Here is a 13,340-nt window from a genome sequence, read left to right on the forward strand (position 1 = left end):
ATTTAATCCAGGTAAGTGAGAGATGAGGCACTGTGGGAGTTCAAATGTTCAGGAAAAGTTTACAGTTATTGGCAGGACCCTGAATAGCATTGATGTGCAGAGGGATCTTGGGATTCAAGTCCAAAGCTCCCTGAAAGTGACTGCACAAGTAGATAGGGTGCTAAAGAAGGTGTATGGCATACTTGCCTTTACTGGTTGGGGAATTGAGTACAAGAGCCAGGATGTCATGTTGCAGCTTTATAAGACTTTGGATAGGCCACGCTTGGAGTGTTGCATTCAATTCTGCTCACCACATTACAGGAAGGATGTGCAGGCTTTGGAGAAGGTGTAGAAGAGGTTTAACAGTATGCTGCCTGGATTAGAGTCTGAGCTATAAGAAGAGGCTTGAAAAACTCAGGTTGTTTTCTCTGTAATGGCAGAGGCTGAGGGGAGACTTGATAGAAATCTATAAAATGAAGCATAGATAGGGCTGATGGTCACACTTTTATCCCAGAGTTGAAATATTTAATGCTAGAGGGAATGCATTTGAGGTGAGCGAGGGAAAGCTCAATGGAGATGTGAAGAAGGAGGTTTTTACGCAGTCTGAAATACTGCTGCTACGGATGGTGGTGAGGTAGATAGGGGCATTTAAGGGACTTTATAGATAAGCACATGAATATGCAAGGAAGGATATGGACTAAGGGCAAGCAGAAGTGTTTAGTTTAATTCGACAACAATATGGGCCAAAGGGTCTGTTCCTGTTCTGTACAGTTCTACATGGTAGTAAGGCATTGAGAAGACAGATGCTGAGTTACTCAGCGCAGTTTCTTGCCTCTGATCTTCTGTTGTAGCCACAGTATTTATATGGTCCAGTTCCGATTCTGGTTAATGGCAATCCCAGGATGTTAGTGGGGGATTCAGCAATGATAAAATCATTAAAAGTCAAGGGGCATTGGTTAGATGCTGCTTCTTCTTTGGGAGTGATCAATGTCTGGTGTTGCATGTATGGATATTGTTCAATTCTTGCTGCATGTGAGCACAGGCTGTTTCAGTATCGGAGGTGTTGTGAATGGTTTTGAACATTGTTCAGCCACCCTAGGCAGCATGTTCCAGACTCCTCCTACTGTATTTTAAAAAAACTTGCTCTTCACATCATTGGTGGCCATCCCCACTTCTAACCTTTATGGGGGAGGGACGTCATTGACAAAGCAGCAGGAGCAGATTAGACCCAGGAAACTGCCTTGAGGAACTCCTGGTACTGTGTTCTTGGTCCAAGAACTGTCAGTTTCCCATAACCATAGCCATTTTTCTGTGTGAAAACTTTCCCCCTGACTCCTACTGACTTCAGCTTTTCTCAGACTCCTTTGATACCACATTTGGTCAAATAGTGTCATGACTTTGAGGACATTCAGTCTCCCCTTGCCTTTGGAATTCAGTTCTTTTGTTTGTATTTGGGGAGGGCTATAATGAGATCTGTAGGTGAATGTTCTTAACACCTGAAACTGTGCATTGATGACCAGGTTCTTGGGGAGAGTGTTGCTTGATAACACACTCAATTACTCCCTCCATTACTTTGATAACAATTAAGATTAAACTAGGTTAGGAACTGGTCAGATCTATTTCTCTGCTTTTTGAATGCTGCTTATACCTGCTTCAATAATTTTCCACACTTTTGGGTAAAAAAAATGATAGTGATTAAGGCCAGTTCTGGAGCCTACAATTCTATAGCCTGGATAGTGTGCAGATTCATGGGCTTTGTAGTATCTAGTGATTTAAATTGGCTGAAAGTTGATATCCATGATGGGAATTTTGGGAAGTGATGGATTTTCTGCTCTAATTTTGGCTGAAATTGGTTGCAAATATTTTCAGCTTTTCTGTAGTGGTTTTGATATAGCTAAGTGGCTTCTTGGGCAATAAAGAGGACCACATGACTGAAGTTTGATTCCTCACAAAAAAGCCAGACCAGTAAAGATAGTAGATTCCTTCCCTGGAGGACTTGAGTGAGCCACGTGAGCCATGTTGTATTTTATTATAAGCAGATACAAGGCATTGATTGGGATTTCACTTGAACAGATCATAAGCTTAATAAAATAGAGTTGGTGGTTGAAGTTGCAATGTATAAATTTAGGTCAACCTGTTCAAACGTTATAACATGTCTCTCTGGGGCAAGTGAGACTTGAAGCCATATGTTATGACCCTGTAGTACATTACCACTGCTAAATGCTCAAATTAGAGCTGTCTTATTGCAGTATTTCATTAAATGTTTGTCTAAGAAAAGATTGGCTTCACTATCACTATATAAAACAAAACTCAGTCTACCACAGCAACCAGTCCTTCAGCCCAACCAGACTTTGCTGACACCTGATGCCTTTCTGAACAAAAACCTTTTGCCTCTGTGCTGTTGTATTCCTCTATTCCCTGCCTGTTCATATATCGATTTAAGATGCCTCTTAAATGTTGCAATTGTATCAGTCTCCTCCACCCCAGCAGCGCATTCCAGGCACTTAGCACTGTCTGTTTTTTAAAAAAAAAACAAAAAAAAAACTGGCTCTCGCATCTCCTTTTAAACTTGCCCCCTTTTATCTTAAACCTGTGTCCCTGAGTAATTAATATTTCTACCCTGGGTGAGACTCCCAATGCGCCTCATAATTTGTAAACTTCTATCAGGTCACCTCTCATCCTTCGATGTTCAAGTGAAAATAGACGAAGATGGTCCAATCTCTCTTCATAGCTTATCCCCTCCAAACCAAGCAATTTCCTGGTTAACTGTTCCTGTACCCTCTCCAAAGCCTCCACATTTTTCTGGTAGTGTGGCGACTGTAACTGTACACAGTATTCCAAATGCGGCCTAACTAAAGTTCCATACAGCTGCAATATGACTTGCCAATTCTTGTCTTTGTCAGTGCACAGAGTAGAAGAATGTCATCTGCCTTTACGACCATCTTATCCAAACGTTGCTATTTTCAGGTAACCGTGGACTTGTATGCTTAGATCCCTATGGATGTTAATGCTTCTAAGGGTTCTGCCATTCACTGTTTTTCTTTTTCTCCTGCATTGCAGCTCCCAAAATGCATCAACTTGCATTTGTCTGGATCAAACTCCATCTGTCATTTCTCCAGCCTATCTATATCCTGCTATCTTCACTTTTCACTTTGCAGCACCCCCCTCACCCCCAAATCTTTGTGTCATCTATAAACTTACGAATCAGGCTACCTATGTTTGGAGGAGAATAGGAAAATATATGTATGGTCCAAGCATTGATCACTGCAGAATATCATTACAGGTTTCCAATTGGAAAAACACCTTTCCATCACTATTGTCTTGTGTCTAAGCCATTTCCACATCCATCAATTCAGCCTGCAGCAGATCCCATGTGACTTCACCCTTTTTGTATCAGCTTGCCATACGGAACCTTATTAAGGCCTTGCTGAAGTCCACATAGACAACGTTCACTGCTCTTTTCTCCTCAATCATCTTTGTCATTTCCTCAAAAAACCTCAATCAAGTTTGAGAGATAACAAGCTTCTTCACACACAGCCATGCTGCCTGTCACTAATGAGTCCATGTTTTTCCAAATGTGAGTGAGTCTGATCCTCAAACATCTTCTCCAATGGTTTCCCTACCACTGATGTATGGTTCACTGGCCTGTGATTTCTCAGATTATCCCTGTTGCCCTGAAGATTATCCAGTCTTTCTGGAATCCTCCCTATGGCTAAAGTGGATACAAAGATTTCCTTCAAGGCCCCAGCAATTTCCTCAACACTCTGGGATAAATTTAGTGAGATCCTGTGGACTTGTCTACATTAATGCTTTACAAACGCCTCAACATTTTTTTTTAATGTTGACATGCCCCAGAATGTGGAAGTGGGCCCTTTGGCCCAACAAGTCCACATGGGCCCTCCGAAAAGTAACCCACCCAGACCCATTCTCCTTTCCTGTATTTACCCCTGACTAATGCACTTAACACTATATGGGCAATTTAGCATGGCCAATTCACCTAACCTGCACATCTTTTGGACTGTGGGAGGAAACCAGAGGAAACCCAAGCAGACACAGGGAGAATATGCAAACTCCACAGGCATAGTTGCCCAAGGCTGGAATTGAACCCGGGTCTCTGGCCCTGTGAGGCAGCAGTGCTAACCACTGAGCCACCGTGCCACCCCTAACATAATTCACCATCTACCATGTCTCTCTCCTTTTGAAAACTGATGCAAAGTACTCATTATGGACCTCACCCACTTCCACATACATGTTCCTTCCTCTGTCCTTGAGTGGACCTAACCTTCCCAGCTATGCTCTTGCTCCTCTTTTATGTCTAAACCGCCATGGAATTTTCCTTTAATCCTGTTTGCCATAGACATTCCATGGTGCCTTTTAGTCCTAACTCCTTGTTTGAGCTGTTTCCTTCTTTCTTTGTCTTCTCTGAGGCTCTGCCTGTCTTCAGTATCCTAAGCCTTCTATTTGCCTCCCCTTTTTTTTTTGACAAAGCTCTCAATTTCTTGTCATCCAATCTTGCTATTCTTATCTTTCATTTTCACAGGAACATGCTGGTCTGATCAACTGACTTTAAAAGATTCCCACATGATAGATGTGGATTTACCCTCAAACAGCTGTCCCCAATCAGTGTTCTCCAGTATCAGCCTAATATTGTGTTAGTTAACCTGCCTACAATTTGATATTTTCACCTGAGGATTATTCTTGTCCTTATCCAGAAGTAACTTAAACTTACAAATTATGGTCAATGTTCCTGAAATGCTTTGCTACTGAAACATCAATCACCTGGCCAGGCTCATTCTCCAATAGGTCCCATATAGCCCACCCTTAAACCATCGTGGAGATAGATAACAAATTTCCTCCGAACCTGTCCAAGTCCCAGCAATAAGCAGGTTCCAGTCAGTACAGGGAAGGTATATCACTCACCACAACAATCCTTTTTTTTGTTTGTACATTTGATCATAATCTGTCAACATATCTGTTCCTCTATCTCTCTGCCTGTTGGGAGACCTGTAGTACCAACCCATCAAAGCATTGCACTCTTCCTATTGTACCCATAACAGCCTCGTTTTAGCCACTTCCCCTACCAGCCCAGGATGAGCCTTCCAAGGTGTCCTCTCTCCGTACAGCTGCAATATTCTTTTTTTATTCTGTAAAGTAACTCCCTCACCTCTTAATTTCCCCTCTACCTTGCCTGAAACATCTAAATCCTGGGATGTTAAGCTGCTGGTCTTGTGCCTCAACCAAGACTCAGTAGTAACTACAACATTATAGTTACATGTATCAATTCAAGCTCTAAGTTCATCTAACTTACTGTTATACTCCTCCACATGAAAACAAATACTCATCAGATCACCAGTCCTGCTGTGTTCAGTAAACTTCTCCTATCTATTCTTCTAATCTTACCGACCATAGTCTCTGACTACTGGCTGGTTATTTTACTTGCTGACCTATTGCTATTTCTTGAGAGGTCATGCTTTCAAGATTTGATGTTTGATGTTATGACACTGGGTAAACCCTTCTGCTAATTTGAACCAGACCCACAGAAAAGCTCCCGTCACTTTGTAATCTGTTAAAGCATGAGTGACCAAAGACTACAAAAATCCTTTTATGTAAAGAAAAATGTTTTAATAGTTTATTCTTTAAGAAACACAAGAACATTAAACACCAACTATCTACACTGTAATCCTCCTTTGATCGACTTATCTACACTATAAGAATAAACTGAACCAATCCCCACTCCCCCCCCCCCCCCCCCAGTTTAAGTTTACAAACAAAATCAAATTTTCAAAACCAGGCCAGTTGTCGCTGTTCCCTTGGTATCTTCGTCTGTACTTTCCTGGGTCTCTTTGGTCTTCTGCTTCCCAACTTTCATATGAAAAGGTATCTTTCAGAGAGTAGTTCTGCAGGCCGTTTGTGTTTGTTGGTGCTCTTTGCCTATCTGGCTAACTGTTCAAAATGTCTTGATTTTTATAAATCCTGAAACATCAGACTATCTCATTGGTTTGATGTCATCAAAACATTGAAATTCACATTTGATTGGATTTTGGTATCTTGGGGCATAATTTAAATTTACTGGCCAAATTTGAATTTATTGTGTATTGTAGCAGCACAGCTCTAGCTATTTGTTTCACAGCCAAATGTTACATTTTTAAATTTTTCAGCACACTCTAGGTCGTGCCAGTTTCCACTCTCCCTTCAAAGTATAGTATACAGACGTTTCGTCCCCTGTCTAGGTGACATCCTCAGTGTTTCGGACCCTCCTGTGAAGTGCTTCTGTGATCTTTCCTCCGCCATTTGTAGTGGTTTGAATCTGCTGCTTCCGCTTGCGGGGGTATCCGTTTTTGGCCAATACATTGTATAGGTGTTCTTCCTCTTTTTGCAGTTCTGGTGTACTGCAGTGTGTTGTGGCCCTTTTGAATAGTGTCTTGATGCAACTTCTTTTGTGTGTGTTGGGGTGGTTGCTTTCGTAGTTCAGGACTTGGTCTGTGTGGCTTTCCTGTATACCTTTGTGGTGAATTCTCCGTTCAGTGTGCTCTGTACCATCACGTCTAGGAATGGGAGTTGGTTGTCCTTTTCTTCCTCTCTAGTGAATCGGATTCCTGTGAGTGTGGCGTTGATGCCTAAGGGAAAGACAACTGAACGAGGACATGCCGCAACCCAAAGGACTAGCCACACTACCATACATCAAGAGCATTTCCGAACTGACAGCCAGACTACTGTGACCACTAGGACTCATAACAGCACACAAACCAACAGCCACTCTCTGACGACAACTCACCAGAACGAAGGACCCAATACCCAACATGAGCAAAACCAATGTAGTGTACAAAATCCCATGCAAAATCCCGTCCCAAAACACGACATAGGACAAACAGGAAGGCAGCTAACGATCCGCATCCATGAACACTCCTCGATGTCTGATGCTTCAAGGAAAATATTCAGCCTGTACCTTTTATAGCTCAAATCCTCCAACCCTGATTTTTTTTTTAGAGCTTGCAACTGGAGTAAGTGTGTCTCCCACAAAATAATTACTCTTTCTATAATCATCAACACTGCCTTCCTATTGTTAAAGTTATATTTCCTTTTGTTTTTGAAGGGACCTGTCCTTGAAACTGAATTTAACTTGAAAATATTGTAATTAGTTTTCAGATTTACTGTTAATGTAACACTTGTCTGTTTCTTTTTCAGTAAACAAAAAACTTTAATTATACAGCACCTTACGTAACTTGAGGACCACAGCTAATGAAGTGCTTTTGTAATTTATTTATTCATTGTAATGTAATAATGTGACTGTGTCAATCTGCATAGCTATCTTCCAAAATAGTGATAGGATACTAACTAGAAGCAATCCGTTTTATAAAACAATGTTGGTTGAGGAATATTGACCTGGGTGCTGGGAAGAGCTCTTTATGCTTCTGTTTAAGCGGTGTGGTGATTCTTATGCATTTCTCTGAGGGTTTATGGAGCCTTGGTTTAATTTCTTATAGAAAGACTAGAGCTCTGACAATGCAGTTTTCTGACTTCAGAGTTTTTTCAATGAGCCATGAAGTTGCTTATGTTTTTACAAAAACTATTAATGATAAATGCATCAACATTGCCTTTGATATTAAGAGCTGCACATTATAGCATATCTTGGAAGAATTCAAAAGAAAAACTAGGGCATGAAGTGTTTTCCAAAAACATTGGCTTACGTTGCAATCCAATTCTATGGCACTGACCAGTCTGTAGTTTACTATCTTCTAAAGTGTGGCTCATTGCTGGCTGAAGCTTAGGCTATGTGGTACCTGTATAGTAAATCTATAAAATTTGGTTTTGTATTTAGAAAACAATTTTTCTACGACAAATTGAATGCATTGAAAAGCTTCACAATATTCACTCCACATTTTCATATCACAATTTTCTTTGAAAACTGTCACTTTGTCAAATAGGTTGTAATTGGATTGCAGCTGTTTTAACTGCTCTAGAACATTAAACAGTTGAGTAAAATATTTTGCAGAAAACGAAGTCGTTCTTGAAAATTGAATAAAACAACACAATTTGGGATCTTTTTGCAGACTGTGCCACTAATAGTTTCATGATCCTGATGAGTTATGATTACCTGCAGCAATCAGCATTAGTAATAACATTTGTATCTGCATGTTGCACAGCATGTTCTTCACACTAGGTAAAGCAGCCAAAATATTTATTTACCAATTAAAATACAGTATGAACATATTTAATCCATCACAGTATTTTGAGGTAAATGCAATTTATTTGTGTAGCTTTCAGGTGAGCAACAAAAATTGTTCCCAATCATCAGGCGGCAGTGTTACAGTGGTTAGCACTGCTGCCTCAATGCCAGGGGCATCGTTCACTTCACCCTCTGGTTACTGTGTTGGACTTTGCACAGTCATCCTCAGGATGCTCCGGTTTCTGCCCACAGTTCAGGTCAGGTGGATTGGCCACTCAATTGCCCATAGTGTCCAGGGATGTGTAGGTTAGGTGGGTCAGCCATGGGCAATACAGGTTACAGGGATGGTATAGGATGGTGCATCTGGATAAGATGCTATTTGGAGGGTCAGTGTGGACCCGATGAGCTGAATGGCCTGCTTTCACATTGTTGGGGTTCTATGATTCTGTGATCTGCTGTTAGCAAGTGTGCAACCACCTGCAATTCATTACAGCAATTAGACTTTTGTAAACCCCTCATTTGTAAAAGCAATTGAAGTTAATATTGCATGCGAACTGCTACAGTAGTTAATGCCCTGTTGTGATCACATAAGTATGAAATAGCTTTTCCTCTGAAAATCACTCCTGAAGATATGGTGAAGAGGAGGGAGAGGTTGCTCTGCAAGATAATGTTTGGAAAACCTCAACTTTTAAGGCTAAGATTAACTGTGCTGTAATGAGTGTTATATGGTGAATTGTATTACAAAATGCGGTGCTAGAAACTTGATGATTTGCACAGTTTTTCCTTTCTTCCCTTTCTCTTCCCCTTTATATTACAGAATTTGACAGAAGACGTTGGCCAAGACGATCAGCAATCAGGTTTGTGATTTTCTTTTTTATTTGCCCCCTCTCCTGTGCTAGTGGGGATGGCAGTGAAAATGCAGTTTTACCAACTGATGTGATGTTGAGTTGGAATGGATCAACTCCAGTGGTTGATTAGTTGTCTGTTTGTTTTTGTTTTTAATGCAGTATACTCACTATGGGTGTGCAAATATTCCTCCAAACGAAAGGAGTAGCCATGGGCACCCGCATGGGCCCCAGCTATGCCTGCCTCTTCGTAGGATATGTGGAACAATCCATCTTTCGCAACTACACTGGCCCCACCCCCCCACCTTTTCCTCCGCTACATCGATGACCGACTGTATCGGTGCCGCCTCGTGCTCCCACGAGGAGGTTGGACAGTTCATCCACTTCACCAACACCTTCCACCCCGACCTCAAATTCACCTGGACAGTCTCAGATTCCTCCCTTTCCTTCCTCGACCTTTATTTCTATCTCAGACGACCGAATCAACACGGACATCTACTACAAACCGACCAACTCCCACAGCTACCTGGACTACACCTCCTCCCACCCTGCCCCCTGTAAAAACGCCATCCCATTCTCCCAATTCCTTCGTCTCCGCCGCATCTGCTTCCAGGAGGACCAGTTCCAAAAACGTACAACCCAGATGACCTCCTTCTTCAAGGACTGCAATTTCCCCCCTGATGTGGTCGACGATGCCCTCCACCGCATCTCTTCCACTTCCCGCTCCTCCGCCCTTGAGCCCCGCCCCTCTAACCGCCACCAGGACAGAATCCCACTGGTTCTCACCTACCACCCCACCAACCTCCATGTACAGCGCATCATCCGCCGTCATTTCCGCCACCTCCAAACCACCAAGGATATATTTCCCTCCCCTCCCCTATCAGTATTCCGTAAAGACCACTCCCTCCGTGACTCCCTCATCAGATCCACACCCCCCACCAACCCAACCTCCACTCCTGGCACCTTCCCCTGCAACCGCAGGAGATGCGAGACTTGCGCCCACACCTCCCCCCTCACCTCCCTCCAAGGCCCCAAAGGAAACTTCCATATCCGCCACAGATTCACCTGCACCTCCACACACATCATCTATTGCATCCTCTGCACCCGATGTGGCCTCCTCTATATTGGGGAGACAGGCCGCCTACTTGCGGAGCGTTTCAGAGAACACCTCTGGGACACCCGGACCAACCAACCCAACCACCCTGTGGCTCAACACGACAACTCCCCCTCCCACTCCTCCAAGGATATGCAGGTCTTTGGACTCCTCCATCGCTAGACCACCACAACACGACGGTTGGAGGAAGAGCGCCTCATCTTCCGCCGAGGAACCCTCCAACCACAAGGGATGAACTCGGATTTCACCAGTTTCCTCATTTCCCCTCCCCCCACCTTGTCTCAGTCAAATCCATCGAATTCAGCACCGCCTTCCTAACCTGCAATCTTCTTCCTGACCTCTCCGCCCCCCACCCCAGTCTGACCTATCACCCTCACCTTGACCTCTTTCCACCTATCACATTTCTGACGCCCCTCCCCCAAGTCCCTCCTCCCTACCTTTTATCTTAGCCTGCTGGACAAACCTTCCTCATTCCTGAAGAAGGGCTTATGCCCGAAACGTCGATTCTCCTGTTCCCTGGATGCTGCCTGACCTGCGCTTCTCCAGCAACACATTTTCAGCCCTGTGCAAATATTTGTCCAATTGAATGCAGGTCCTTATCAGTGGATTGAAATACTTTAGGTTTTTGTAATGTATCTTTAGAATGCTGAAAAATAACGTATAGCTTGGGAAATAATGTACCAGTGGCCTTTTTTATGAAAGAATAAAGAAACAAAAAGGAGGCAAGGTTTGACTAAGGACCAAAACGAGAATTGCCTTGGGGTAGGATATGGCAGAAGTACTTTGCTTACCACGAAAGACAATGTTCAAAAGGGTGCAATGTTTCTGAAGCTGTAGTGAGAAAAGAAATAGTGATACTGGATAAATATTAATAAATTGAGGATATTAAAAAACAAAATTGGTTATATTTAAAACTTGGTAAGAGATCATCAAGATTGTTACAGGATACAGAATGAAGGGTTCTCTTATGATACTGTGTCCGTACCTCCTCGGTTGGAAGGTCTATGTTCAAGTCCCATTTGCCCCAGACATGATGTCATAATGTGTCTGATCACGTAAGTTTAAAATGTCTGAGGGCTATTGTAAATGCTCTGGCCATCGAATTTTGAATTCCTCTCTGGTCACAGGAGAGGTGCCAGGTGGCTAACAATATAGTACAGTATTATTATTTAAGAAGGGAGCAAGGAAACCACAGGCCACTCAGTCTGACTGCTTTGGTGAGAAATGAATTGGAAGCAATTCTGAAAGACCGAATTAATCTATACTTGGAGAGTCGGAGACTAATCAAGAACAGTCAACATGGCTTTGTCAAGGGCAGATCATTTCTGACCAACTTGATTTAATTTTAGTTTTTGAAGAGGCGGCTAGGTATATATGAGGGCAATACTTTGGTGTGATCTAGTTGGGCATCAACAAGACTTTTGATAAGGTCCTGCATGAGAAACTGATAGTAAAGGTAAGTGCTCATGGGGTTCAAGGAAATTTAGCTAATTGAATCCCCAGCTGACTGACTGAGAGTGATGGTCAGAGGGTGTCTTTTTGACTAGAAGCCTATGTCGAGGACAGGTTCTGCAGTGATCAGTTTTAGGGACCTCACTGTTTGTGGTATGTATAAATGACTTCGACTTGACTGCAGGAGAATTATGAAAATTAGTGGGGTGGTAAATAGTGAGAAAGATTGGATTACAGGATGGTATAGGTGAGCTAGTCAAATGGCCTAATCAATGGAAATGGAATTTAATCCAGGTAAGTGTGAAGTGATGCACTTAGACAAGGCAAGTAAGGCTAGGGTTTACATGTTGAACGGTAGCCCCATGGGAAGCACCAAGGATTCGAGGGACCTTTGTGTGCATAGCCACATTGTGGGACAAGTCTTAAGGTAGTGGGACAGGTAAATAAAATGGGTAAGGAAGCATATGGGGCACTTGCCTCTTATTAACCGAGCATTGGGAGGTTATGCTAGAATTGTACAAAACTAAATTACTTGAGCTAGTGTAGATTAAGTAGGAGAGCCTGCATAGATTTTGTAAAACAAATAACTTGATTTTTGTTTTTAGGGTAATGTGGTTGATGTCATATATGTGGACATATTATGATGTTTGAAGTGTAATGAACAGCGAAGTCGTGTTGACGAAGAATGGAGTGGTGGTGAACCTTTTCAGATTAGGGGAAGGTATATAGTGGAGCTTCTGGGGCTAAATGGGGACCATTGCTTTTCGTGATGATCTAAGTTGGCAGTATTGTAACTTTCAATTGCGAATTTTAAAATGTGCACATGATAGATATATAGGAGTATAACGAGAAGGAAAATGATATAGGTTACATGCCAACTAAGTTTAATGCAGTGGTACATTTTAATAGCAAGATCAAGGAGAGGTAAAAGGTGTGCATGCGTGCGCGCGTGTGTGTGTGTGTTCGTTCATGTGAAGGTAGAAGTGAGCAAGTAGAGGATTTGGTTAAAGAGGCCAGTGGGATCCTCGCCTTGTGTTTAAAGTGAGGCATTGAGTTCAAAAGTAAGAGTGCCTGAGTAATGAGGCTAATTCAGTTCTGATTTTGATAAGGGAGTTGGATGGGCAGGTAAAATGTAAAAACGTTTGCAAGGCTATGGGAAAATGCAATTGAAAATAGGTTTTCAAATGTAATGGGTAGAAAATAATGGTCTGAGCACAGAAGTAGAAAGCTGAATCTTCATTGCAAAGAGTTGGACCTGCGTATGGAAGGGATTTAATGTCTGCGACTAATTTGCTGTACTATACAATTTTGTAAGAGGAAGAGACCACCAATCCACTACTTGAGCCTCATCGTCATTCTCTCTGTCAGATCCTGATTGATTTGTGCATCAACTCAACTTGTCCTTATCTGTGGATACGTGGATCAAGTTTTTAATTTTCAGGTGATGGTGTCCATATCTGAAACAAAGGATTGGGTTCACATCCCAGTTCAGCCATTTGAGCACCAAGTCTGACTACTTGATGCAGCATTAAGGGAGTGCAGTGTTTTTTTTTAATATAGCTGAAATGTTTAACCATGGTCTTGTCTGTCCTGTCACATCTCTGCAAGAAGTGCAAAACAGCCAAGGCTCAATCCCTGTCTGGCCCAGTATTTATCTGGTAACCCCAGGTTTAGCGTTATGTGTATTTCTGACAGCCGAAGTAATCAAATGGCCTTCTGTGCTGATTTATTCTATGCTTCTTGGATTTCACTGCTGTTTCTGAGATCTTATTATATGGCTGCT

General features: G+C 42.4%; 1 protein-coding gene across 1 annotated transcript in view; it reads left to right on the forward strand.

The window, feature by feature from the left end:
* dcun1d4 (DCN1, defective in cullin neddylation 1, domain containing 4 (S. cerevisiae)) overlaps positions 1-13,340 on the forward strand; it is a 70,569-nt gene that overhangs the window by 12,376 nt on the left and 44,853 nt on the right. The window contains exon 3 of the mRNA XM_043691125.2: positions 8,964-9,003. Coding sequence (XP_043547060.1) covers positions 8,964-9,003 — 40 coding nt within the window. The remainder of the gene's footprint in view (positions 1-8,963; positions 9,004-13,340) is intronic.

This window comes from Chiloscyllium plagiosum, unplaced genomic scaffold (genome assembly GCF_037043375.1).
Source record: "Chiloscyllium plagiosum isolate Xiang-an unplaced genomic scaffold, Cpla_swu_hap1 HiC_scaffold_1, whole genome shotgun sequence".
NCBI classification, from domain to species: Eukaryota; Metazoa; Chordata; class Chondrichthyes; order Orectolobiformes; family Hemiscylliidae; genus Chiloscyllium; species Chiloscyllium plagiosum.